Source organism: Notolepis coatsorum (genome assembly GCF_963971535.1).
Source record: "Notolepis coatsorum genome assembly, chromosome: 6".
In the NCBI taxonomy this organism is placed as follows: Eukaryota; Metazoa; Chordata; class Actinopteri; order Aulopiformes; family Paralepididae; genus Notolepis; species Notolepis coatsorum.
The window spans coordinates 146,825,078-146,852,872 of record NC_140170.1 but is presented as its reverse complement, the minus strand read 5'-3'; the positions used below and the strand labels follow the sequence as shown (position 1 = coordinate 146,852,872).

Genomic DNA, 27,795 nt, shown 5'->3' with positions numbered 1-27,795 from the left:
ATTTTAGCTCATTATTACTAACCATTGTTAATGCTTTCTCATTGATTTCTTTTCATCACATCTCTAGTTCATCGTTTTGCAGATACATACAATTGTGTGAAAAGTTTCCTTCTTGTGAAGGTATTAATCTGAATGATGTTGCGTCGTTGTTGACAAGGTGTTCTCTGTCGGTCGTGTGGCAGGGCCAAACAGTAACACATAAAAATTAAATAAATATATATAATAGACATTACCTTAGTGGCTAATGTGTCAAAATAAAATTGAAAACCGTTAACCTAGTGGTTAATATAAAAGGTGATTATGATAATCGTTATGCATTGTTCTGTGGTCAAAACAAACTTGGTGTCTTGGAACAATCCAACTGGTTCTGCCCTGTTTAACAATACCATTTTGCAATGTGACTCTGTGATCATTTCTCATTGTCATTATAAAATTGGTTAATGCAATCTTACTGATTGTATTTCATTATATTCCTAGTCATTAATTTTCCAGATACATATGAACTCTGTGAAACAGTTCTTGTTTGTGAATCTGACAGTTGCTGTGAAGTGTTGATCATCTGTTCTCGGTCTGTCGTGTGGCAGGGCCAAACAGTAACACAGTAAAAATTAAATACATACATAACAATGTGGACAATGTGTGTTCAGAAGTCTCTTGGTCTACAGGTCTCTGATGATGTCTCTTCTTGACGATGCAGTCGGGAACATTCACTGGTCGTCGTTCATTCAGAGGGGGCCTACAGGAGGTCGCCGTCCGCTCCCTGTGTACCTTGTCAAGGGTCACCGGTAGCAGTCAACTATAGTGGTCTTTTCCTGCAGCCTATGTTGTTCTCCATCACCACCACACATCCGCCACTGTGCTCACGCTTGGCTCCCATCAGGCCCAGAGACATGGTGGTCAGGGCGTTTTTGAATGTGTTGTGCTGGTTTCGCTGTCCTCTCCTCGTCATTGCGGTACCACTTGATGGAGGGCGAGGGCCCGCCGGTGTAGTGGCTAGTCAGTAGGACGCTCTCTCTCACACGGATGACAATCTTGTCATGGGAATCCACCTTGATGGTCGGGGCTTTGGTTCTCATCTGCAGGTGATGGGTTTGGTCTGCAGTGCCGGGGTGGAGGCCGTCAAAGGTTGATCTCCTCTTCGTCAGTGTCTCCTTGGTCAGTCTCCTTCGTGGTCCTCTGCTCCACTTTCTTGGGGATGTCTGTGGGCTGGGTTGGATGGTTCTCCCACGGTTGTTGTCGTCGCCTCTGGTTGTCAATTTTCTTTATGTGTCCCGCTGTGATTAGCTTGTTAATCTCAGCGCGGTACACAGTCTCTTGAGCGGGGTCTCTGGCTAGGCGCCGCTCTGTGTTCAATAGATACCGCTCCGTCGCTTCTTTTGGGGCGTGGAAGGTGGGCATACCCTCTCGCCTCAAGAGTGGAGTTGCGTATCTCATCACTCCATTGACTTTGACTCTCTTTGTCCCTTGCTCGAGGAGTGCTATGGCGTAAATGTCTTCCTTGGAACGAATGTCTTTCTTTTCGTTCTTAAAGGGCATTGTCTCTAGTGTCCATAGCCTCTCGACATGCTGTAGGAGGGTGGTGTCTTCTTCTGTCACTCTGGAGTGGAGGCAGCTAGTGGCTGCTGTTCGGTTAAGAGACTTAGCGAGGGGGCCTTGTAATGTCCATCCTAGGCGGGTCTCGACTGCTGCAGGACAGCCTCTGGGCCCTGTGTGGACCCGGTCTATCGGGACTATGAGGTCTGCATGGTCGGAGCCTATCAGCAGGGTCGGGGTGGCACCGTCTATGAGCGGGATAGGTAGTTGACGCAGGTGCACATATTTATCCATCAGCTTGGCGATGGGGTAGGTGTACTGCGACAGGCCTATTTCTTGGCTGGTGAAAGCATTAGTAATCCTATACCGTCTCTCTGGCTGCCCGCTTGCTGCGATAGTGAAGGAGACATTCTCGCCCTTTATCGTCTTTAGATCTCTTCTTATTGTCCGAATCGTCATTGGTTGTGTCCGCAGCTTCGTGGTTCAGGTCGCGCATCGTCTCACTCGTCCTGTCCTCTCACCAATTCGTGATCTGAGGGTGATAAACACTGCCTTAGAAAACTCCTCACTAAATGATTCAACGCCTTTCTGCTAAAGTGGAAAATCATTTTGGGATTAATTCAATTCATTGTAAATAAAATCACTTAATTGACAATAGGAAATGCAAACCAATTGCATTAGCAGTGATAAAATCACTTAATTGACAAATAGGAAATGCAAGCCAATTGCATTAGCAGTGATTCCTTACGTCAAGAAGGTCACATTCACTACAATTTTATCAGCTCTTGTATCTAACTGGATCTACCTAGATCTTACAGCATTAGGCTTTAAATAAATAAAATTGTAAATGAATGGCCAAAGTCTTGAATTAGATAAAATAGTCTGTGATGTTAAATTGAAGTTGATCTTACCTCAGGATGCGTTGAGTGTGCCTCAGGATACTTACCTCGCTATGACTTCTCTGTTGTTCTTCACATCTCAGTGTGGCTCATCATAGCATAGCATGGGGAAAAAACATAAAATCTAGGTAGCCAGTTAATTTTTGCATGAAAAACAATCATTTGTTTTGTCATCTACGTTTTAACTAACCTTACTGTCATGCATTTGTCCTAATAAACTAATCTACACTGTAGCACTCAACACTTTGATGACCATTGTTACTCAGCTGATAGAGGTGTGCCTTGCCTGATGTCCTGTCGTACAGAACCTGTGAGTCGCTTTGGATAAAAGCGTCAGCTAAATGATCAATGTTGTTGATATCTTGTACATTTAGATAATTGTGCTGCAATTTTGGTGGTTGATAATTTTGCAATCATGGAAAGTATTAGTTGTTAAAAGAATAGTCTAAGGAAAGTCATGCATGTTATTGGTTATAAACAGAGAATAGAAGGAGGGGATTGTAAGTAGTTGTTTTCATCATTAATCTTTCATCTCGGGCACTTCTCTAATTCATGTGTCTTTTGAAAAGAGATGATGAAAACGACTGGTTAGTTATTGTTAGTATGGGAGTTAGGTAGATTTTCATAACTGCAAATTCATCACCGGTGTCTAATTCATGTTAATTAAGTGGTTCTCTGTTGCCATCCACCGCTAGGTGAGTTCATCAAGTCTGTGGTCACGAGTGCAGGCATTTGCATTGCTTTGTCTCCCAAGTGCCCACTCTGAAGAAATTTACATGTGGGTGTTTTGGATGTAGATTTGTTCCAAATGGTCAATCGATTGTCTCTCAGCTCTGCACTGTCTCTCGGTTGACATGCAAATTGTTGGATTTTCTGTCTTTTGTGATACAATTTGGGTGTAGTCATTCACTGTTTTGCATCTCGCCTCAGAGCCAGATCTGTAAATACAAACACATGTTAATTTTCCACTCTTTTCTAAAACCTGGGTGAATCCTCTTTGACTGTCTGTGTGCTCAACAAACATTAGCTAGATCTCATCCATCCCGTTCTTGGATGTAATGATAGTGTTATCATTTATCAATCATATCGCATATGTACACAAGCATATGAATGTGGACCCACACATTTTGAATCATGTTTAAAATGTCTTACAATGGAAAGGGCTAGTTATCTTTCATTGGTTCTTTAGATAAACACATTAACTCAAGTGAATATAACCTAAACATCTTACTTTTAAACATGATCTATGTTGTTTGTGTTCCAAGTTTTCAACATTGAAAGCTTATAAAGTCTAATCTAACGCTGTTTATGTGGACTACAATTCCTGTACTGCCATATATTGGGAACCGGAAGTGTTTGTTTAGCTCCCATGGTCAGTATGACCGGTACGCCCACAGATGTATTATAATTCTGAAACAGACATTGTAATTAGCTTTATGTGACTTATAATGTGTAAATTAAAGCACATAAACACTCAAGTGATCTGAGATAGTTGTAATTTGCTTTAACTGATAGTTGTGTATATGTACAGTTTCTACGTCAAATGACTCCCTTTTCTTGACTCCTTTTGTATCACAAAAAGTACTGAATTTGCAAATCTGGTATGTCATAAATGTACAGATGTAGCAGTACTGACTATCTGTCTGTCATGTATGTCATAATATGTTCTGATAAATTGAAAATGGGGGACCCTGATGTAAACAAATCTGGTATTGAAAATGGGGGACCCTGATGTAAACAAGACTAAAGTCTCTCTCTGGTCTGCATCCCCTTAACAATTGTGTATTGAGCTGTGCTGTATTGTACCCATTCTGCAATCTGTTAATAAAGTTTTCAATCAATCAATGCATCTATATTTATGATTGTCATACTCACCGGGGACAGCTGTTGTGTTGGGTTGGATCCGTTACGTGTCGTCAGCAACCCGCATCTCGCCACCTCAACTCAACATTTTCCAATAGCAGCGCGCACATACATATACAAATAAAACATATACTACACGTGGATTTCACGCACCCTTGGCCTTGGGTACATTACACTTTACGTTCGCTTATGGATAGTTTAATATAAAATAATCACTTCACGGCGCGCATAGCGTGACGTCATCGCTCCATGCGACGTTCGTGCGTTCTCATTCGCCTCGGAAATAACGCTTTGCAATTCATACAGTATTTTTCCAAGAGCTCTCAATAGCCTGGAATTCCTATACCAGCGTTTTGTTACCGAATGAACGCGCCTGTGCATATGTGAAACGTAAACAAACTGAAACGATAAAACTATACTTCCCCAAATGGCCGTTCCCGTGGGCCGGTGTTCTGCGGAATCCGGAAATTACTATCCTAGTTTGTTCCCGTGAACTGCACTTCAATGTTATTCTTTGTATAACGGTAACTAGTCTCTCAATGCTCGTCGCGCTATCCGTAGCCGGTTCTTGACTCAATAAAGCAACGCGACGGGTCCTATAATACTTGTGCACATACAAACGAGACTTAAAACAGACAAACAAACATTAATACATATAAGTTAACGTGTGTGTATATCTGACTGTATTGGATCGCTTTACGTTTAGTCGGCCAACATCTGTTGCGACAAGGCATTTATCCCTTGATTTAACTACACATCGTTTTTAAAGTCATAACGACCGAACCTGACTTCGAAATTTACCAGCGATATATTAGATTATATATACCTTTTAATCACACTCACGGTCCCTTCGACCTGCGACTCGTTAAATGTACATTCACGTACTCCCGAGACAGGTCATCTTCCCGCTATCTGTATAATCAATTGGAATTCAATCCAAATACATCGTTTTCAGGAATGGAAGATATTGTGGGTTTAGTTTGAGGTTGAAACAATGAATATTATGACGCTACTCTGGTAATTAATAGGTTCCAATAGAGTAGCGTTTTCCATGGATATCACATCATAATAAGCCCACGCTTCTTGCCTTGTTGCCTATATTTTAGCCTGCATCAGCTAGACTTGGGTTAGCAAACCAACAACCGATTATTTTGTGCCCTAACTTTCGGTTTGGCAACAGCCAAATCCGGGAATAGCACAGACAACCCATCCTTTCAGAACATCTGTCCAGATAAGGACCCAGGTACACGCGTTTCCCCGGTACGATTCTCAATACAGATCAGATATATTAATGCACATTATTCTCACTCAGCCATGATCTCAATATTGGACAACATTCTGTAATATTCACCTGGCACAGAGAAAAGCGGGAAGATTTTAATTCCTTCCATACATTTTTGGTCGACCATCCTATTATACTCACTTTTCTCTGTATAGTTGAATGATACAGCACGCCGGGAGGACGCAAAAAGTCCGTCACAAGTTCGTAGACGCCAATTGTGGGATATTTGTGGATATCCTGATGAAGAATGTCTCAGTCAACCGAGGCTTGGATAATAACAAGGTTTATTAACCAAACAGATAGAATACATAGAGAGAATGGCTGAGGCTCTCGCCCCAGGTGATCAGCTGAAATTACCCAGGTAAGACCTGGATTGTGGTCGGGAAGAGCCCTTTATAGTTCAACAAAGGGGGTGTGTGGTCCCATTTGATAGGTCAGATGGGGGGGAGGGGGTACAGGTTTGGGGACACAGGGGAGGGGGGTGATTATTCCACAGAGAGGGGGGGGGGCACAGGTAAGGGGATATAGGGGAGGGGACTATATTTACATGAGAACATTATATATTATACCACATCACCCATCCTGTTTTCTTTGTCTTCAGATTGATAATGTATGACATGGGTTTACCTGCCATCGCTCCACCTATCACCTCTCAAGTTTCTACGACAAAGTTGTGCATTTTCTCGGTTGCGAGAAGATTAGATTATAATACAATTCTATTATTTGATGTCTTTGGGTATCGAAAGGACACCCATGCTCGGACAGAGTTTGATCCCCCCCCCCCCCCCCCCCCCGAGAGAGAAGGGCAGTGGCACGTACGATACGTGTCCTTTCCAAGGATTTAATTGCGCTTTCATTGAATCAATAAACCGCTTGCTCTTAATGAACCCTGCAAAGCCACGCGCAGTTTCTAAAAGGAACAGGCGACGTGAGCTGGCAGGCGGGACAGAGGTGACCCCGTGTCAGGCCACCTCCCGACGTGAGGGCCCGCTGCTCGGTTCACTTTATTTCAGAGGGATCTCGGTTTGTTTGCTGACTAATCGCTCCGAGTTCAGTCGGAACAGATGAAACGGCCAACGTGTGAAAACGGCGTGAAGCTCATCCATTTTTGATTAGGGAGGCATAGCAGATCCACCACGGCTTAGCGGCGATTAATCCGGCAAGGCATTTCATTTTCTCAGCTTTGATTCCTGTTCGTGTCAGGTTGGGTTTTTCACTTAATGCTGAACTATCCGTCTGGCCAATACGTCATTGTTCCCTCGGAAAAAGAGAAACTTTCCTGGTTAAAAGCCGAAGGTTAAATGCAACACGCTGTACTTTGCTGTGCCGTCATGTTGTGGAAACACGTGCCGCTGATGTCTCAGTGACACCGGTCCAGTAGAGCAGATTCCTGCATGACCGGCGTGTACAGCACAGCTTCGGCCTGTATGGCAGGCAGGACATGCCAGTAATATATGTTTTATATTTAGGCTAGTCCCTGTATGTTGTGGCTTACTGGAATGACAGCTGAAATTATGTTCCTACTTCTCAGTACCCCTCTCCCCTTTAGTGGGGCCTTGGGGGGGCACCAAGTACCTTTAAAAATTGGATTAGAAGCTGACTGTGCTGCTCTCCCTGCGTTCCTCATGTCATCTGGCCACTGACTGTGAAAGGCCTACTGGTATATTAATATACATACCGTAGGCCCATGGATTGTGAGAGGGAAAGGGACTTAACCCATTCACTGAAGCGTTCACTTTTACAGCTCTTTCACAGAGGGCCACTTATGCCGTAGAGCAGGGGTGCACAAACACTGAGGATCGAGGTCGCGATCAGACACCCCTCTATTTTTAGGGGCCCCCCGAACCAATAACGATGAGAGGCACTGCCACAGAGAACGGTGTCGATTCATGTGGCAAAGACCCGTGAACATGGTTCCTTCACTGGTGATTTATGATGACTGTTATAGCTTTACATCTCCCCTGCCCTTGCCATAGACGGGAGGGAAGAATCATTCACCTTCCCTTACCCCATGGCCACTACGGCAATTGTCATTTTTGCACGTCATGGTTCCCCACGACGTACCTGTATATAGTCTCTAATGCGACTGAGAATTTATAGGTCATTGTCATTTCTCTACCCCTCTGCAATTACCCAACCCAGAGGAAGTCATGCTATTGTTAGACGAGCGTTATTTATGGATTATAAAGTATAACCTCCTGCCCTCTCTCTCTCTCTCTCTCTCTCTCTCTCTCTCTCTCTCTCTCTCTCTCTCTCTCTCTCTCTCTCTCTCTCTCTCTCTCTCTCTCTCTCTCTCGTCTGTCTACAGGGAGGTGAGGCTAAAAGTGTGGCGGTAGTCCTCCATCGGGAGGCGGGATCTCTGGGATTTAACATCATAGGAGGACGACCATGCGGGGTAGGTTGGTGCAGACAAGCCCAATAGAGCGGTGAGGTCACGTGGTCACCTTCTGGGGTGTCGTCCTGAATCCCTGCAGACGGGATGTTTGAAATGTAAGGCCTGTGCTGAACGGATCATCGAGCTGGAAATAATTTTCTTCTAAATAAGCTAATATTAACTGTGAAAATCTGAAGCCTCAGTTTAGTAGATCGATTTAAAATGTGCCTAATTAAGGCTTGTTGTAATCGGGCGTGAGCCTCTCTGTATATAATGCAAGACCATATGTAATGTACTTTTCGTGAAAATTCCATAGATATTCAGAACTACACACGTATGAACGGCAGGAATGCCAATTTCTTTTTACTCTTTATTGTATATTGTATATATGTATATTATTATTGACTGAACATTCCTTTACTTACTTCTTAATAACTTTTATTTTTACTTACTTATTTTTTACTGTGTGTAGCACACTCTCAGGGGCTCATACAAAAACAAGCATTTCATCATAAAGTATTCTGTATTTTGTTGTGACAAATAATAAACAAACAAACAAACAACTCATCAGCCTACAAAATTGCACCAGAATTCGATTGGAGTAGTTTTACGAGTACATGAGCACAGTATCTGACACCGGTATCGGGACATCCCTATGTTGAATGGCAGACCCATGACCATGACTGAGAAGCACATGCTTCAACTGGACCTCAAACCGTCCTCTGCACTAACAGAACTTAGGCTGTGGATAGATGGACCGCATCTATCAACTTTGAGTGTGTTTGTACATTGGTCTGGGTTTAGCAGATTTGACATTACAGATAAAAGCTATAATTACTTTTATATGAGAGTTAAATCCGGGGTTATGACTCTGACCACAGTTGTTGTTGTCTCTAATCGGGGGGATTTCGGGGGTGGCGTGGTGGAGAGGAGTGAAAATGGCCTCCGTCCCGTCGGATGGCGAGCCGTCGCAGGCGCTGCGTGTTTGTTCGCCGCATCGCGGTTTTCAGGAGAAGGCCGTTAATAATGACATGTGGTCCGGTGAGCCGCGCCGGGTCCAAAATCACTAGTTATAACCCTGTCCTCCATAGACAAATTTTCTTATGGAGTGGGCTTGTCGGTGCCATTGAAATGGTCCGTACCGTATCTGTTTCACTGGGAATGTGTGCCAAACTTCTCCTGGGCTGCTTTTCTGTGGTTCGTTTTTTAAATAGCTACAGTGACGCACTTTGCTGTTGAGACATGGATTATTACAGTTAAAACGTTTTATAGCTGGAAACTGTAAAAAACGTCTAAACACCAATTCCTTTTAGATTTGTAACCTTTCCAGATCCTCTGCCAGAGTTGTCTCTCAAGCTTCCCCACGGGTCGAGGCGTTAGTCTCCACTTCAGCCTGCAGTGTTTTAAAGTTCCAGATGACTTTATAAAGAGGTCAGCAGTTCCTCCTCAAGAGACTATTGATTCAAAAGGAAATAACCAATGGAAGGCCTGTAGTTTTCTTTTGACGCGGGGTGTTTTCCCCCCTGACTGGGGCTGTTGTGCCGGCACCGCTCTGCCCGGGTGCTGCGCTGACTGCTATTAGGGGTCGCGCTTTGTGGATTCTGGACCTCGACGGGCTATGTGCTGAAGTTTGTCGTTGTGCCGCCCGGCAGAGGGATGTATGCCGAAGCCCCCTCTGTTGTCACAGTCCCCTGGCCTTGGCACTCCTCCCGTACAACTCTTGGCAAAGCATTCTTCCAGTGAACGTCGGTGATGCCGAACAAAAGAAAGCAAGCAGACCCCGGAATAATTATTTACCTTGTTCACAGCTGGACTTCGGACGGTCCTTTAAGCGTTCCGTCCATTAACATTCAGTGGCGTCGCACAACTTGGCAAGGAGCGTCGATTTTTCTGTGTTGAGAGGTGAGGGGAGGGGTGTCGGCAGTGGCTTTTGTTAAGCTAATGTTAGCGCTGGTGTCGCGTGGGTCGCGGCCGCAGTGATGCACACAGAGGACCTCATTTCCATCCAACATGGCCGCTCTACATCCGGCTCCTCTGTTGGGCTGGGAAGCATGTCAGCTGGCAGCAGCCCGTCCTGGCAGGGGGACCGCTGCAGAGTAACATTAAGCTCTGTGTAATAATGTGCACCTGCAACCACTTGCCGGTCCCTGCAGGCCACCTCGCCCCGCGGTCAATGGCGGGGTTAAAGGGGAAATCCACCCTAAAATAGCATTCATGTATATTATTTCTATAACATTGTACAGCTCAGGTTAAATATGTGAATTTGAACGAGTTTCTCCTTTAAAGGAGTACTTCACCAAAAAGAAATGCTGATTTATTTAGCATACTGTATAATCGCGCACACACATCCAAAAACCCTAAACAGTTTTGCACACATTTGTTTAGTTTGACAGTTATTGAGAGTAAAATTGTATTATGGCCACCAGTGATCGGGGACATTGAATCCTTTTGTTGTGTTAATTACAGCTCAATGAAATGATAAGGTAGCAGTCCCTATAAGACTAGGCATTGCTATTTCTTCATATCATGGTGCTCATATCAATGTCCCTGATGACATCAGAGTTAATAGAGATAGAGAGTAAATAGTGGGACAACTCCTAGGTCACTATGACGGTACCCATGGTGATTTTACTGGGGTATGGGTACATTTTCTGATTCCGAGCTGATTTACGCTGATTTACGTTCAAACAAAAATTCTGTGAGGCCACAAAATCAGTCACTAGTTAACGGACCAACTAGAAGGGGGAAAAAGCATCACTTGATTCAAGTCCTGATGCTCTGGTTTTCCAGTTTAGGGAGATTATGTGTGTTGTCTAAGATATACATACATTCTGTTTTAGGGTGGATTTATTTCCACATTTAACTGGGCACGGTTACCAACTCCAGTTATGTCTCTGCTTAACCCTTTCACTACCACACTACAGAAGGTTAACCCTTTACTATCACACTACAGACGGAACCGTCTGTCATGTGGCAGTGAAAGGGTTAACATTATGTATTGTTGCAGTGAAAGGGTTAAACCATTTGGTAGTGCGGCAGTGAAAGGGTCTAAAGACACCAGGGTCTCTCACAACAGTTGGTTGCTACAGGAAAGCAAGACATTTGACTTGTTTGCATAATCTCTTTGGGGCATTTTAAAGTAGGTTACTGAGCTTTAACGAGAGTTTAATGGAATGTTCTTAGCTCTTTTTTTTATAATATATATTTCTTTTGTAGAACAAACTTACGGCACATTCGAATGTAGTTATGTTTTAATTTGCATTATTGTTACTTGAGGGCAGGGCTGGGCCATTTGGAAGTTTGCTGCCACTTTATTTTCTAAATGAGTTTGCCATCACTTTCATGTAGTCCAATTATTTGACTGCATGTTCATTTTGTGCTCTCTATAACATTGTAAAATGTTAATATTATTTAGGTCGAGGCTTCTATAAGGCCACTGGGTTCTCCTTGCACTGTATATTAATTGTAATCTTTGTGTATTTTTAAATTGTGCGCACAAATACAACTAAACTAAATCAATAACACAATAATCACAAGTGCTTTGTCTCTATATCGATATATATATATCATGCCATCTGCTCACGTGTTTGAAAATCAGTTGTGGGTTCTGTAGCCTAATCCAGTTGATGTCAATCTCATTGAACTGTGTGGTAAATGTAAAGTGTGACATAAAACCAAAACTTCAGATTTCATATGCCATTCCCACAAACATTTCAGATACAAATTTGTGAAAATGTTTACTTAAATAAATATGTGCTTGTGATTATCAATGTAGAACAACCTGATTGCGTGTCACGCTATCTCAATATCATAATTTCACCACGATATGATCCCATTGAATAAATGATCAGGTTGAATGATTGCACAGCCCTGCTTGGGGCATCACACAGCTAATTAAGATAAGATCAGATATTCCATTATTGATCCCCACTGGGACATTTGGGCGTCATAGCAGCATGGGGGACGGGGAGGGGAGGTACAGACATGGGCATGGTAATAGTAGAAAGACATAAATATAGCCAATACATTTATAATAAAGATAAAAACTTTACCTATATCTCAAACCCCACCCTATTTTCTTGATCCTCCAATCACAACTGTTGCTTGCTCAAGAAAAGAAGCCGGTGTTTGAGATGGGTCAATTGCATGTTAGTTATGTGTTTTCCTATACAACTAGATCCAATGTGTCCAATCAATCATCCAATCATGAATCATACTCCACAGGATGACAATGACGGCACTTCAAACGAAGGGATCTTTGTCTCCAAGATCGTTGAAAATGGTCCCACGGACAAGGAGGGAGGCCTTCAGATCCACGACAGGATCATAGAGGTAGGTGACATAAACTGTTGTTGTTGCGTGGCGAGAGACCTTAGATTATAGTGTGTGTCAGTTATTCCAAATACAGAGAATGAATCAAGAATCAAGAATCAAGAGGTTTATTTGTCACATACATACCAGGGCATACAGTGAAATGCGGGTGGTCATGGCCGCATTGATTGTGCAAAATACAATAATAAAATAGAATAAAATAGGCATAGAAAAAATTAAATAGATAAGACACAAGATATGCATGGTAAAAAAAAAAAAATACATGCTAGGTTCCTGAGAAACTGGTTCTTATAATACACTACTATGCAATATACAATTTACAATGTTAACTCTTAAAGTATCTAAACTATACAGTACCTCCTTCTTTTAAAGTGTTTCTAAAGATTATATTTTTTAAAGTGACATTTTGTTTAAAGTGATTGTTTTAGCGGTTGCCGCATGAGTGGTGTGTGTGTGTGTCTGTGTGTGCTCATGTGTATTTGTGAGTGGAGAGTTCAGTGTTCTGATGGCCTGGGGGAGGAAGCTGAGTCGGAGTCTCTCTGTTCTTGCAGCGTGTGACCGTAGGCGCTTGCCTGACCGCAGCAGCTTAAACAGGCTGTTGTTGGGGTGGTGAGGGTCTTTCATAATTCTGCAGGCTCTGGATTTGCACCGCCTGTTGTGAATGTGAATATGCATAGAACCTGATCACTTATTTAAAGGGGCATGTCACCGATGTTAAGAAAGCATACTGTATGTCCTTGCTGTGCGCCCGGACGGTTCAATCGGTGTCTGTGAGCGAGCACCACTCTCTCCCGAAGCTAGAAACCAGAGAGAGAACCCTCCAATTAGTGATGTGTCTTCTAGCAATGCTAGAATAAAAACCTAATTTGAAAACATAAGAAGACATGCTCACGTGAACACTTTATGGCCTCAAAAAGGCAGAGCCAAAGACTAAACTGTCCTGGGGCACAGGTAGAACATACATGAATTCTTAAAATGGGTGACATTCCCCTTTAATGAGAACCAGTGACTTCTGAAAATAAAACATGAGAGAGTATTAACATAGGGTGGCTGGGTGGCGCAGCGGACTAAGCGCTCGTCACCAACGCCAGAGACACTGGTATCGAAATCGCGATCAGACAATTGGAATATTCTTTTTGGAATAACCCCGACCAAAGGTAAGGACTATCTGACATCAATTTCAGCTTGATCCAACAATGTTTTCATATCCATCCAGCTGATCAGCGTCTGTAGTGTTCAACACAAATGCCGTTACTGGCCATCAAAGCATAACGAAACGACCCCCCCCCCCCCTTTCATGCATTCATGATGAAACATAATGCCTATTATATACATTTGATTTGGAAATAGTAGCGTGTCCAGGCAAGAAATGCCAACGCTTATAGTAGAATACATGTAGCACCCTATAACTCGCTTTTCAGGAATTATCCCGGTTTACTCCTAAACATACTTATATTCACCACGGGATAACGCACACACGTATGCATGAAAAGATTATCTATTTTTTGCATGTTCGACGGAAGAAAGTCACTGTCAAATGACTATAGTATTGTCTCCATAGCTAGAATATAGAATATAGATATAGCTCTACAAACAAGGTGACGCACTCCGATCTTTAAAGCGTGGCACAGCTAGAACGGGACCAGGCTAATCCCTGGCGCTGAATGAGTTAAGGAGGGCATCACTGTGTGAAGATAAACCTCAGGCGAGGGTGTCTGTCTCTGTTTTGGTTTCTGAGTTATCAGCTACTTCCCCGCTTGATAAATCCCTTGTGACAGACCTGCTGTGTAGCCGCTTCCTTGCAGCCTATTAAACAGAATCTTGTGTGGAAAGGCCACCTCACCCACAAAGGTCAACTTGAGGGGTGCACTGAAAAATCAACATCACAAAGGTTACTTTCATAGGGCGGCATGAACCAGAGGCTTTCACAAAGGATGCATTGAACTTGGAGGTTTATGCGGATTACAAGCATGTATCACTGTATGCCACAACATGACAAATATGGTTTGCTCCGGGAATTGCCGTCAGACCTCAATTAAATTGGCCATCAGGCACTGTGTTTACAGTAGATGTTTGTGCGTTTCTCTTGGAAAGTGTTTACAACGTAAAGAACAAAGGACCATATTGATTACCGGCGTGTCGATCAAAAAAAAAATTTAAAAAGTCCCACGTCTTCAGTTTATTTATAAGTGGTGTGACACTCTAGACCTCAGTCGTAACCTCCTCAAGTACCATATTTAAATTGGCCTCAAACCCCTCTGCGTATTGAGATGTGTCGTAAGCTCCCTTGCCAACGGGCAGATTGAGCCACCAAAAACACGACAGACTGATGGAGAGACTCCAAGTGGCTCGCTGACTGGCGTGGAAGGAGGGTTAGCTGCTGACGTGCCACATGGATGTATGCCACTGGAACTAACAGAGTTTTCAATTGGTCGGACCTCATAAGGACAAGGTTTTTTAAGTTAGGGGTTATGGTTAGGTTAGGGAAAGGGTTAGGTTGAGTAGTGGTTATGGTCAAAGTTTAGGTAAAGAGTTAGGGAATTAATGTAAGTCAATAGAACGTCATCACAAGGCATGAAAACCTGGCTGTGTGTACGCACCCATACATGTGCATTCATGCACATTTGTGCATGCTTGTGCATTCATATATGTGTGTGTGTGCGTGCATGAAAGATGGAGTTTCTAGGAGGAATCATGTTATAGGCCGGATGGTTGTGCAGTTGGTTACTTGAGACGAAACCCCTGTATAGGATTAATAGCCATTCATCCTTTATCAACTTAAAAAGAATGAGAGATTTGGCTTAAGGATGATATTGCATCTACTTTGGTGGTTATTGTCCTTGCATTGTTTTTCACCCATTGTGGGAGAAGTCACCAAATCTGTCCGACACTGGCAGAAAAGAGGACATGAAGAGCCTAAGGACGGAGGGAAAGGAACCTATTAAGTGACCTTCTCTCAAGAGGTGAATGATTATCAAACAAAACCCAGCAGAATAAATCATCCAGGCGTTAAGATAATGGCGCGTATAGTCCTTATTTGTTGTTCCCTCGGCGAGGCCCGTCACTGGAGAGGGAAGCTGATATCGGCAGGCGGGTTGGATTTCCTCCATTGTTACTGGGCAAAAAAGAAAACGCTCTGTGTCATGTTTTTCCAAACACAATAAGAGATGCACTTCGTTGACGAGGGGGTTTTCAACTCGGCGTCTTGGAAGCCGGGGGTGACGTATCATGGGCCCGTGGAGCCGGCAGGCCGCGCAGTGATAAATTGACGGCGAGCCGCCCCCACAGGCAGTTTCGTGTAGCGTGTTCTCGAGGTCCTGTGGGTGATTAGAACAACAGCTTGGAGATCCATTCTACCCGGCTGCGTCACGCAGGACTACAGTGCACAGCGGGAGTGTGCGTTTTTCAAACACTGAGCCGACGCTAGATCACTACCAGCACTGTTTGTACCCGTCAGACACACATCTACCCCCCCCCCCCTCCCCCCGACAGACCTCCTCGACGCTCTTCTTCTGCAAGAAGTCGGCTCGGGACGTTGTGAGCAGATTAACTTCAATCACCGACCACATCCAAGGAAGTTTAATTTACTGGTGTGTTGTTTGCATGAAGTTTTCACATCGAAGCACTGAGACGAGTGGGGAGTTTGTCATGTATCCCTTTGATATTCATTCATATTTATAAATTTTTTTCTCACTCCATTGTTTTCCTTTTCCAAAAGTCATGATTAAGTAAGTAAGTAAGTAAGCACATCTTTATATACCACCTTTGAATACATTTGAGTGCCAAAGTTATACATAATTACCAGTTGGAAATAGCAATGCTGCACGGATATTTCCGAAAGTCTGGATATCGGGATTCACCCGGAAGTAATCCACACAGTGACGCCGTTTCCAGTCTGCAGCACATGAGAATGAGATGTATGTTGTTTCGTGTGTCGTTGCGTTTAGCCACTACCGCCCACGCTTTCCACTCCCACCGCCTTTTCCTCATCTGTGAACGGACGCTAGACGAACCTACAAAGAATATAACATGGATGTATGGATGGACCCCCCCCCCCCCCCCTATCCATGCATCACACTGTCCCTCTAGCTTGTTACAGGTATCAGCTTTACATAACGCCCCCCCCCCCCCCCCCCCCCCAAAAAAGCAAGTTCAACCGAGGAGGCACAAAACCACCGCATTCCAAAACAGCCAGGAGAGAGGTGTTCTCTCTTCCCCTCCAGGCTGAGGTGTTAGTTCCAGTAAGTCTACATGGATGTTACATGTACGTGATGAGCCAGGGGCTCACCGTCCCGCTAAAGCAGCCTCTTAGTAGGGGAGTGTGATAGCAGATGTCTGTGCTCTGCCGCTGTGGTACAGGCTGGGATAAATCAGTACATGAATAACTCCTTGTTCGAGTCAGAGACATTTTCTCATAACCCACCCACCCCCCCAACCTCCGAGCTGTGTTTGCTTTAGCCTTCCCCCTCCATGAGCTGAAGAATCTTAGCACTCTGGTCAGGAGCCGTGTCGTGTTTGATAAATAAGTTTGGATTTAACTCGCCGAGGTCGCTCTCCGGCATGAAGGCGCTCCGTTATGCGCGTGCCACCGATCTCTCGAAAGAGGACTTTTTTTCAGCCTGGTTGTTTTTGACGTTTCCCCTGACTTGAGATTGGTTATGCGTTGGTGAAACAAACCGGTATGTGTAGTCTGTAGTAAAGGTAATTCCAGTAATCCCATGTCCCATAGCGATCTAAAACAATCAACCCCTACCAAAGCTAGATATGTAAAAGATGAAAGACTCACACTCACAGCCATGCTGATTTGGCAAAATGACATCCAGCCGTTTTGGTTTGAAACAACAAAACAACAAGTCGGGGAGAGCCAGGATTTCTCCATAGAGCCCCCGTTGTACTCTTTTAGCGCAGAGTAGGTAGGGGGGCAACTTGGTCACGTGATTCAGCGGGTATTGCTGACTGGCTCAAATGTCTATAATATGTTCATATGAACAGGAAACCCGTCTATAGTGTCGGAACACGTTGTCTTTCACCTCGTTTCGCCTTTTGAGGACGACCCGGGGAGTTATTAGCTCTCACTTCAACGCTCCGTCCTACATGGCCCGCATGACTCGAGCCACGATGTCGCCCTCCTTAAAACGAGTCTACGCCTGATCTCTCAGGGGAAAACGAGGGATGTTGTTTTCGTGGCTGTCCGAGTGTGAGAATGAAAGGAGAGAACGAGTGAAGGCATGGGCCGCAGCTGTAAATGTCGCCTTGTAAATCTTCCGCATACACCCCCCCGGGTCACAGGGGGTGAATGACAACAACTACTTTTTTTTTTTAAATAAACCGCCACAAAGGAGATGCCCGTTCTGACGTGGAGGAGGAGGAGGAAAGACGTTACCGCCAGTAGAAATGTGTTCCCGGGTTGAATTGTGTGACAGGCGATATAAGCACTTAAGACCGGAGGGCCACAGAGAAAGCAGTGTTGAGGGTGTAACGCTAGAGCCTGTCTTAGGTTAGCAGCATTGTTTACAGCGCTGCTCAGTGGTCTCATTGTGTTCACTCTGCGACTTAAACCAATCCCTGGGTTTTTTTCTCTGCGTATGAAGATGAAAGCTGGGAGAGAGAGAGAGAGAGAGAGAGAGAGAGAGAGAGAGAAGATACGGTTTAACAGATCAACAACTTCTGCCGTATCCTGGCATACGCTTACATGTTCATTATGTGTTGTCTTTATCATTTGGTCTTCCACCATATGGCTCTGATCAAGTGCTGTGTGCCCCCCCCCCCCCCCTCCCCCTCCTCCAGAAAGGCATCATGTGATTTTCCTCTGTGATTATTCACCCTTGTTGTTGTTGTTTTTATTTTTAGAGTAGCGCACACATTTGTGTAACGGATGACGCAAGTTGAATTTTCACAGGCGATTACCTCTTGTTTGTCTAACCTTTTTCGAGGCGCATAATGTCAGTTTGCGGGACTACCTCATGGAAGAGGATACCCGCAGTAGTGAAATGTGATGGCTCTCAATCACGCGTGTCTGATGATATGCGTAGTTGGCTACTGCAAACAAAACAACTTTCTGTGGCATAGTTATATCTTATTGAATGTCAGACTCTTAAAGGGGCACTTCACCAAAAAAAAACTGATGTTGATAAATGTTGCACATAATCTCACACACACATCCAAAAACTTGTTTTGCACACATTAGTTTAGTTAGTGTGACCGTTATTGAGAGTAAATTAGTTTGAATGTGGCCACCAGTGATGTGTTAATTACAGCTCTGTGAAGTGATGTAGATGAAACACATTGAGTGCCACGCCCCTTCCGGGAAGTGACCCCTTCCTTGCCATCCATTAATCCCATATAAACGTAGTTGTAGTTTGTAGAGCTAAACCTATATTTTATAGCAGGGGTCAGCAACCTTTTTGACATGGAGTGCCTGTTTGAAATATAGTTGTAACTAGTGTGCCTCAACAATATTCCATGCATCGTAATATTTTTTTCTCATAATCAGGTCTTTTTAATGATAATTTTTACATTATTACATCATTATTGTTATTGTTATTATTAACAATATTATTATGATGGTTGTATCAACCCTAAATCTGAGTTGGGGGGGGGGAATGCAATGCAAACAAACAGCTGCATACAGTGCGACCATTTCACTCACATTTGCCCATTCATTTTTGGACACATCACACACCATTGGTGTGTGTACTGTACGTGTGCTGTCATAGCTCCACCTACAGGCCTAATGGAGAACACCAGGAGAACACCAGGATGTGAATGGAGGGTGAATGTGAGGTATATCGTGTAAATAAGTTTTGATTGATCGCAAGACTACACTGTAAAAAAATAATAATAATAAGTTACCAGAACTTAAAAATATTGAGTTCAGTTACTGTGCATTAAGGTTTTCATTTTTCAATCCATAATAAGTTAACAGAAAAATAAGTACACAACCACATTATTTCAACCTAATAAAACTATGTTTATTGTCATTGTTTTAATAACACAAGTTGACTTAGTAATACTCACATTTTGAGTAAAAAAAATGGCTTTTAACATGTGCAATGTTCAATGAAATAGAAAAATAAATAATAAAATTTGTTGATTAATCCCGCTGGTCACAATGATGACCGTAATAATGTTTTTGTTATAAGGCTCTGCAAATGTTACTGAATGATGTAGCAATGTATTTCCAGCTAAATTGAAATAATAAACAAATAAAGGGTCTCAATTAAATATGTGGTAGTAAAAATAACCTGTGGGAGGATTTCAACAAGATAAATGCGACAACAGTGCAAAATATTTCACTATAATATTTCAAAGCAAAAAAAATATATATATATAATTTTTTATATATATATTTTTTTTTAATGCTGCCCCCTGTGCCTATGAAAATGCCCCCGCGTGCCTATGCAGGCATGCATGCCTAGGGTTGCCTACCCCTGTTTTATAGTATAGCTATGGGTCTAATAACGCCGTCGAGTCTCAGTGACTTGCTTCTGGTCAACATGCAAAAAACAGATAATTTTTTCATCCGTACATTTCCGTTTAGTACCGTTTTGAATATGAATATAGTTTGGGTGCTTCTGAGTCATTCCAGGGAAAAGACGCGAAAACTGCGTTTTTGTGTAATTCAATAAACACGTTGTAATTTTTCGCCTGATTAACGGATATTCCTGAAATCAACACTAGATCATAATTATTATCCATCCTCGTGCACACATGCAATGTTGTTTAGACCGGCGCGCAGCCCCCCCCCCCCCCCCCCTCCTGCAACCCAACGGCAAACAGCCACACATACAGACACAGAGACAGCGTCGATCGGGGTAGAAATAAATATCAGATCAACGCAAGCTTTCATATATAATGTCCTTACCTGGTCTCTGATGTAATGCAAAAAAAAGAATCCAAATATCTGATCGCCATTCCAGTTATCCACAGCGATCCTGTCTCCGACGTTGTTGGGCATTGCACTTCAACGGGCGGGCGGGGTCAGTAGTCAAAACCATCCCTACAAGCGTGCGTTTTGCCGGAGTGTTTAGGACCCGCCCCCACGCTGCAGCTCGGTAGAGAAAATAAACTAACCCGTTTCTAACGGGGTGCTATAATGGCCGAAGGCGTTAGAGGGCGGTATAAGACCGTCTGCCAGCTCAGACACATTCAGTACACCATGCACAAGGTGCCCCGCTGAATTATAATGGCAATAGCGAATAAAAGAAATATCGTGAGAAAAGCGTAGATCTACGTTTCCGGCACTCAACGATTGTGCGACAGAAGCGTAGATCTATGTTTTTCCGGCAACCAAAATGTTAACCTCTTCATACTGATTCAACTCGAGGACATTTATCTTCCCTTTTCCCAAGGTTTCCCTCTGATATATAAGGATCATATCATTAATCATTACATGTTTGCCTGCTGCATAGACTTGCATCCACTCTCAGTGAAAAACTGGACTTTTTCGTTTGGCTCGGATCAGCTAGCCTAGCTGTTGGCCAAAAACACCTCTCTGGGCGTTTTATGCTAGTTTTAAGCTAGGCTAGCTGATCCCTATCAGCTTCCATTAATTTGTGCTAAGCTAGGCTAGCTTGCAGCCGGATAGCATTCTACTGAACGCACAGAGAGGAAATTGGTATCTTGTCTTCTTGTCTGCCTCTGTCGGCATGTTCCTTTAAGTTACTGTGTAACGATTGGATTATCCGTAATACAAAACATTGCTGTTCTTTCTCCTTTTGAATAGCTTTAATTTTTTAACGTGGACAAGTTGATGTCCACATTCCCGATCTGGAAGTCAAACTGTGAGTCTCTGTAGGGCCACACATTAGTGACGTTGTTATCTCTTTGTGACAGTGGAGTTGTACACACAGTGCTCCACTTAACACTCCATACCTCCCTGCAGTTATTTTAGTTTCCACTCACTCAGGCAGAGCCAGAGCTTTAGAACACAGCCGACCGGCACTATGTCAATGGGGGCTCTGTCGAGGGGCAGGTCTGAAGTATGCATGTTGATGAGCCCTAATTCCTTTTGATGTCAGGGTGTTAGTGCCCCCCACCCCTCCCAGGGCGAGAGACACTTCTGGAGAGCTTGGGGACGGGCGCGCGGCCGCAGCACAGAAGGGAAGGGCAGTTTTGCTACTTTCCCGTATTTTTTTTGGGCAAAGTTGCCGTGTACATTTTTTCTGTAGGCACTCCAGTTACTGGTTGTAATCATTGGAAAATGTGTGGCCAGAGAATAATTAGAAGTTTCCTGATTTGCTGTTTGATTTTCATTCTTTTTGCTACTTTATTGTTTTTATTTAAATCTGTACTTCTTATAGTATTGTGCTTTCTTTTGTGTTCAGCACTGCTTTCAAATCCATGTTCAACAACGTGATCTCTGTAGCTGTAACCTCCGTGACTTCACCCGGATTAAAGACATTTACACTTAAGCTTCGCCGGCGTTCGCCAGTCTTCTCGCAGCTTACTGTAAATGTTTGCATTTTCCCGTTGGCATTAAACATGATCTCACAGAGTGGAATGGGGCTTTTCGCGTTGGTGTGCGTGTGCGTGCGCGCGCACGTCTTGTATTAGCGCTTCATCCAGGCTCCTCTCGGGAACAGAGTGTCAGGTCAGCCCAGCAAGGCGTAGGTGGCTTGTCCCTGTTGTCACTAAAGAAGCTGTTAAAGCACATGGCTCCAGCCTCCAGCAGGACATGTGCCACTGAGTTCCCCCGGGCGTTATTTCTGACCCCGAGCGCTATGAGGAACAGGACATGTCAGTTATTTCCCCTCAGGGGGATCACATGTTGTTTGGCATCGCGAGGTAAGAAGCAGGCCTTTGTCAGAGTCTTTATTGGATTCTGGCCCCCGTGCAGTCGGCCTGTCTCCTCCCCAGATGGGCCCGGGCTGAATATCCCTCTGCTCCGCCGTCCCTCTCTGGCCCTCTCTCTCTCTCTCTCTGGCCCTCTCTCTCTCTCTCTCTGGCTCTCTCTCTCGCTCTCTCTCTCTCTCTCTCTCTCTCTCTCTCTCTCCTCTCTCTCTCTCTCTCTCTCTCTCTCTCTCTCTCTCTCTCTCTCTCTTTCTCTCTCTCTCTCTCTGGCCGAGGTGATTCCACTCCAGGCTAAACAGGCCAGGCTTAGCAGAGAGCCGCATTCCTCCGCTCTGTGGTCTCGCTGAGGCAGGAGCAGGACATTAAATCAAATCTTTAACTTTAAAAAAAGAGTCCATAATCAGCTTCTGGTGGTAGCCGCTGCCCTGTGCTGCTTTCTTAAAGGGGTGAGGACAAGCACATCTTTGTTTATCCATCGCTGCGTAGGGGGGGGGGGAGATGTGAGTCTTTTTTTAAGCTGTCTGTCATTTTAACCCTGAGATGGCGCGAGGTGAGCTCACGCCTCCCACCCAGAGGCCCACGCAGTCTCCTTTTGTCTGCGTCCCTCACCGCGCACACAATATAATATTTTCCACTCTTTAATAAAAAAAATTCACAGCCTGTGTCCTCAAAGAGTGAAGCTGACGGCTGATGATTTTGGTGGAGACGTACAGTCTGGGGCCTACTGTAACTGTGTTCGGTCTGAGCCAATCCCCTCTGGTCGCCGTGACCCCTGCGGTTGGCTTTTCATTCATTCATAGGTGGCTGCTGTGCTAATTTATGGCTCCTAAAATGTTTAAAGGGGTCAGGAATAGACGGGTGTAATTAAGGCTAATTTTCCTGTCAATCAATCACTGTGCTTGTGTAAACGGATCAGCAACAATCGTCTCAGGTCGCCAGGCCCGGGCTGCTTCTCCTTGTCAGTCCCTGACCCCCACATACAGACTGCCCACCGTCCCGCTAATTAACTACCCTCAATTAAACCCTAATAGGCTGATTAACAGACCCTTGGTTGTGCTGTAATGGCCCGTCGTTTCCTCCCAATGCCCCTCTGATGCAGCCTGACTGCAGCACATTAACCACTAGCCTACCCTGTGCTCTGTTTGTCTCTCTCCCTCTCTATGTCTCTCTCTCTCTCTCTCTATCTCTATCTCTATCTCTATCTCTCTCTCTCTCCTCTCTCTGCACGGCAGAGGTACTGACTTGGCAAACCAGACGCCTGCTGTCCCTTAAGCTTATTCCCGTCTGATTGATTTCCTTAAGGGGGGGAAAAAAGTTTGAACCGCAGTTGTTTCTATGATTTCATCTGGGCATCATGCGAAATGAAAAGTGAACGCAGACAGGCAACTGAAGACATGCTCCACGCAGTAAAATCAATTATGGAAGAGAGGCCGCTAAGCCACAGCTGGAGAACTCAGGATAAATCACTGAACGCTGACACGCGCTGCAGTTTTGGGACACAACGTTTTCATGTACAGAGTTTTATTTGTTACGCAATCGTCATTTCAGTGGAATACCTCTTTTGAATGCAGGTTTAACAGATGGACCCACACAGCTATATCACTCCTGGCAATGTGGTACTTCTGAGTGGACTTTAAGACCAATACCAACATTATTATGATTTTTTGGATCCACTTTTTTCTCCTTATTTTCTTTCTATTTTTCTCCCATCCCAATTTCGCTGTTTCCAATTCTCCCCTCCCCTGTCCTTGAACGTTGCTCGCATATGCCCCCCACAGGTCGGTTGTAGGGAGGATAGACGCCTTGCATCACGTGTCCCCTCCGGTACACAAGGAGGCAGCCTGTCACATCTTTTCACCTGCCAGCGCGGACTCTCATTGGCGAGGTGTAACGTGTGGGAGGCTCACACTACCCCCGCTACTTCCTGTCTCTGCTGTGCAGGCTCCGCCAACCCCGCCAACCGACCTGTAGGAGTCGCTGTCCACAACGTCCAGATTACCACCCATCGACTTCCACCCGCTAACTCTGCCAATTGAGCCAGTATGACGGCCGGCCCAAGCCGGAGGCAACGCCGACAGCCGGATTTGAACCCGGTGTCTCTTGCGTTGGTGACGAGCGCAATGTCCGCTGCGCCACCCAGCCGCCAAACGTTATTATGATTATAATTATTGTGAGGGACTTGTTTCAATACTTCAGTGCTGTCTTTCCTTTAATTGGCAGATACTATTTTATCTAAAAAAAAAAGCATGGTTTATATAGTGGCCTTTACAATAGCAATTTTGACAAAGGATCACACAACAACTTTCAATTCTAATTCAGTGGTTTGAATCCACTATGTCTTATTTCAAATTAATCAAAAGAATACGAGAATTCCTTTCAAATGGAGACTTCATATCAGCGCTCCTGTGAAATGGGCTTATTGAATACATTTCCCCACAGCTCCACTCCGTCTTCCATTAGACATCATCTTTATATCGATAGCGCCTATGATGCGTGGTGTCCTAGAGCCGTGCGCCGCCGCTGCCACAGCTCATTAGCCACGATTGTCATCTAATGAGCTTCACCTGCCATTCGCTTACGATCACCTGCGGTTCATGCGACTGAGACCTCTGCGATGGGAATACAGTAGGGTGACATACCGACGCACCACAGCTTTTTTTCCTCCTCCTGGCCTGCGTCTCTGTTGTCCCCTCCTCCTCCTGGCCTGCGTCTCTGTTGTCCCCTCCTCCTCCTGGCCTGCGTCTCTGTTGTCCCCTCCTCCTCCTGGCCTGCGTCTCTGTTGTCCCCTCCTCCTCCTGGCCTGCGTCTCTGTTGTCCCCTCCTCCTCCTGGCCTGCGTCTCTGTTGTCCCCTCCTCCTCCTGGCCTGCGTCTCTGTTGTCTCCTCCTCCTCCTGGCCTGCGTCTCTGTTGTCTCCTCCTCCTCCTGGCCTGCGTCTCTGTTGTCCCCTCCTCCTCCTGGCCTGCGTCTCTGTTGTCCCCTCCTCCTCCTGGCCTGCGTCTCTGTTGTCTCCTCCTCCTCCTGGCCTGCGTCTCTGTTGTCCCCTCCTCCGCCTGGCCTGCGTCTCTGTTGTCCCCTCCTCCTCCTGGCCTGCGTCTCTGTTGTCCCCTCCTCCTCCTGGCCTGCGTCTCTGTTGTCCCCTCCTCCTCCTGGCCTGCGTCTCTGTTGTCCCCTCCTCCTCCTGGCCTGCGTCTCTGTTGTCCCCTCCTCCTCCTGGCCTGCGTCTCTGTTGTCTCCTCCTCCTCCTGGCCTGCGTCTCTGTTGTCTCCTCCTCCTCCTGGCCTGCGTCTCTGTTGTCTCCTCCTCCTCCTGGCCTGCGTCTCTGTTGTCCCCTCCTCCTCCTCCTGGCCTGCGTCTCAGTTGTCCCCTCCTCCTCCTGGCCTGCGTCTCAGTTGTCCCCTCCTCCTCCTGGCCTGCGTCTCAGTTGTCCCCTCCTCCTCCTCCTGGCCTGCGTCTCTGTTGTCCCCTCCTCCTCCTGGCCTGCGTCTCTGTTGTCCCCTCCTCCTCCTGGCCTGCGTCTCAGTTGCGTCCCGTCCGCCACTTCCAATGCTCTCTCCCGACTCTGCTGTGGCTGATTACCGCCAGCAGATGTTGGATTGTGTTTAGTAAGGCCCCATTAGGATTTTACTTACTTATGCAAAACACACAGCCATTACATCACCGTAGACTGACTACGCCCGAGATATGGGAGATAATTGGAATACATCAACGCGCAGATGTTCTTTCACACGGCATGTGCATTTAACATGTGTTTACGTACAGCGGGCGTACTATACAGAAGAGATGTGTGCACCTGCTCCCTCTTTCATCTTGAATATACTAAGCTGTGTCCACTTTTCCGGACGGTGAATCGTGTCGTTTTGGCAGGCAGAGGCCGTGTGCTCCCAGAATGCTTTGCTGCGGTCACAAAGAGCACACGGTTGGACCGGCGGTGATGCGACACAGCCACGTCGCCTGAAGCCTGGCCTCCATTGTGGAAAGTTTTCTTCCTTCCACTCGCTAATCCTGACAACACGGGCGGCTTTAGAATCCCCCCCCCCGGCTCCCATCCTCCCCGGCTTCTCGAGGGGAGCGTCTTTAGATAGCTCCCTCCCATTCACACGGCAACGAGTGGAACCGGTGACCGCCGTGCGCCATTCTGATGCAAATGTGTGCAAATAGAAGAGATTGTTCATCGGCGTGGTTCTCGCTCTGTGTTCACGCCGCCATGGCCTTTAGCTTTTTCCCCTGAGAGAGATGTTCCCTTTCAACTCCTACCTCTCTGTCTCATTCAACACTTCCTATTATTATGTGGGAGGAAGGGGGGAGAGAGAGGCAGAGAGAGAGAGAGAGAGAGATCCAATTTTGTTGTTTTTCCTCAAAGGATAAATTATTCTAAGGAGGGAAGCAACTCTCTTCTTTCTCTCTTTCAGCCTCTCTCTCTGTTCCCCTCTTTTCTCAGTCCTCTCTCTGTGGTGGGTTTGTTGATACCACTTGTCATATATCATTGATCAGAAAAAAGCATGTCTGTTACTCGTTACAGGATTGAGGCAAAACCACTGTCCTTATAAGTTAGACTACATGTGGTGACAGACCGAGCGTTCACTGCTCCATGTTGCAGATCCATGCTATACTGACTTATTCTGACTGCCATGAGCTGTTAACGAAAGCTTCAAGAGCACAGCAGAAAGTAGGCTACGTTGTTCCCAGAGATGGTGTAGTGGTTAAGACCCTTGCCTCTCCACAAATACCCCTGCTGGCCTGGGGATCAGATCCTTCCAGAACCTTCTGTCTCCCTCTCAGCCTTCCTACTGTCTCAATAAAGAACAATCTCATCTGTGTCTCCTCTACTCTTGTCTCCCTCTCAGTCTTTCTACTGATACTGATGGGGAGTGGACTGCCCAGTGCCCATGCTCCTTTTTAAAAGAGAAAGTAGGCTAAATATACTGTATATATTTTGGTTGAAACTTGAAAGGCCATATGGTGAAGAGTACAACGTGCTTAGGTTCCTTGAAGTCTATCCCTGATTATTGCTCTTATTCCGAGACAGAATTTATATTTATTTTGTAACTTACTTAAGCTCCCAGATTTTAACATGGGTCTAAATGTTTTAAACAAGCATTCCTCCAGACCGGCCTAACCTGCACCCCCCCCCCCCCCCCCCTCTCTCTCTCTTTCACTATTTTTCTCTCTCTCTCTCTCTCTCTCTCTCTCTCTCTCTCTCTCTCTCTCTCTCTCTCTCTCTCTCTCTCTCTCTCACACTCTCACATAAATTCCCCGTTCCAGGCCTTGTATTTAAAAATGTATGCCTCCTATCTGAAGTTGAAAAGGTTGTGTCAACAGATTCCTGTAGATTATGATGACACATGATAGTGTGCTACGGCAGGGGAAATAACTAGCAGGCACAGGAGAAGCCCAGGACCACCGGCTGAGAGCGGAGAGCCTGGTGCCAAGGTCAACGTTGGGTTGTCAATAGAGACACCTTTACCCCCTGCCAAATGGGGTGCTTTCAGTTAAAACCACAAAAAGAATATAAGGGCCTAAGCGGAGAAGCATTGCTTAATACCGTACACACTACCACACGACAGTGGCCATTTTGTCTGTATTTTGGATTGAGTTCCAAGGAGATTCCCCCCCCCCCCCCCCCCCCCCCCCCCCCCCCCTCCCTTTGTCCCCCTTATTCCAGTGGAGTTGCTGCTCGGCCAGATGCGTGATTGATATGTGCAGGTGGTAAAGAATATCC

At 45.2% G+C, this 27,795-nt stretch overlaps 1 protein-coding gene across 2 annotated transcripts in view; it reads left to right on the top strand.

Moving 5' to 3' along the window:
• The window catches only part of pdzrn3b (PDZ domain containing RING finger 3b), a 189,239-nt gene that overhangs the window by 11,851 nt on the left and 149,593 nt on the right, over window positions 1-27,795 (top strand). For both annotated transcript variants that reach the window (XM_084316341.1, XM_084316342.1), the window contains exons 2-3: window positions 7,886-7,972; window positions 12,176-12,283. In XM_084316341.1, coding sequence (XP_084172467.1) covers window positions 7,886-7,972; window positions 12,176-12,283 — 195 coding nt within the window. The remainder of the gene's footprint in view (window positions 1-7,885; window positions 7,973-12,175; window positions 12,284-27,795) is intronic.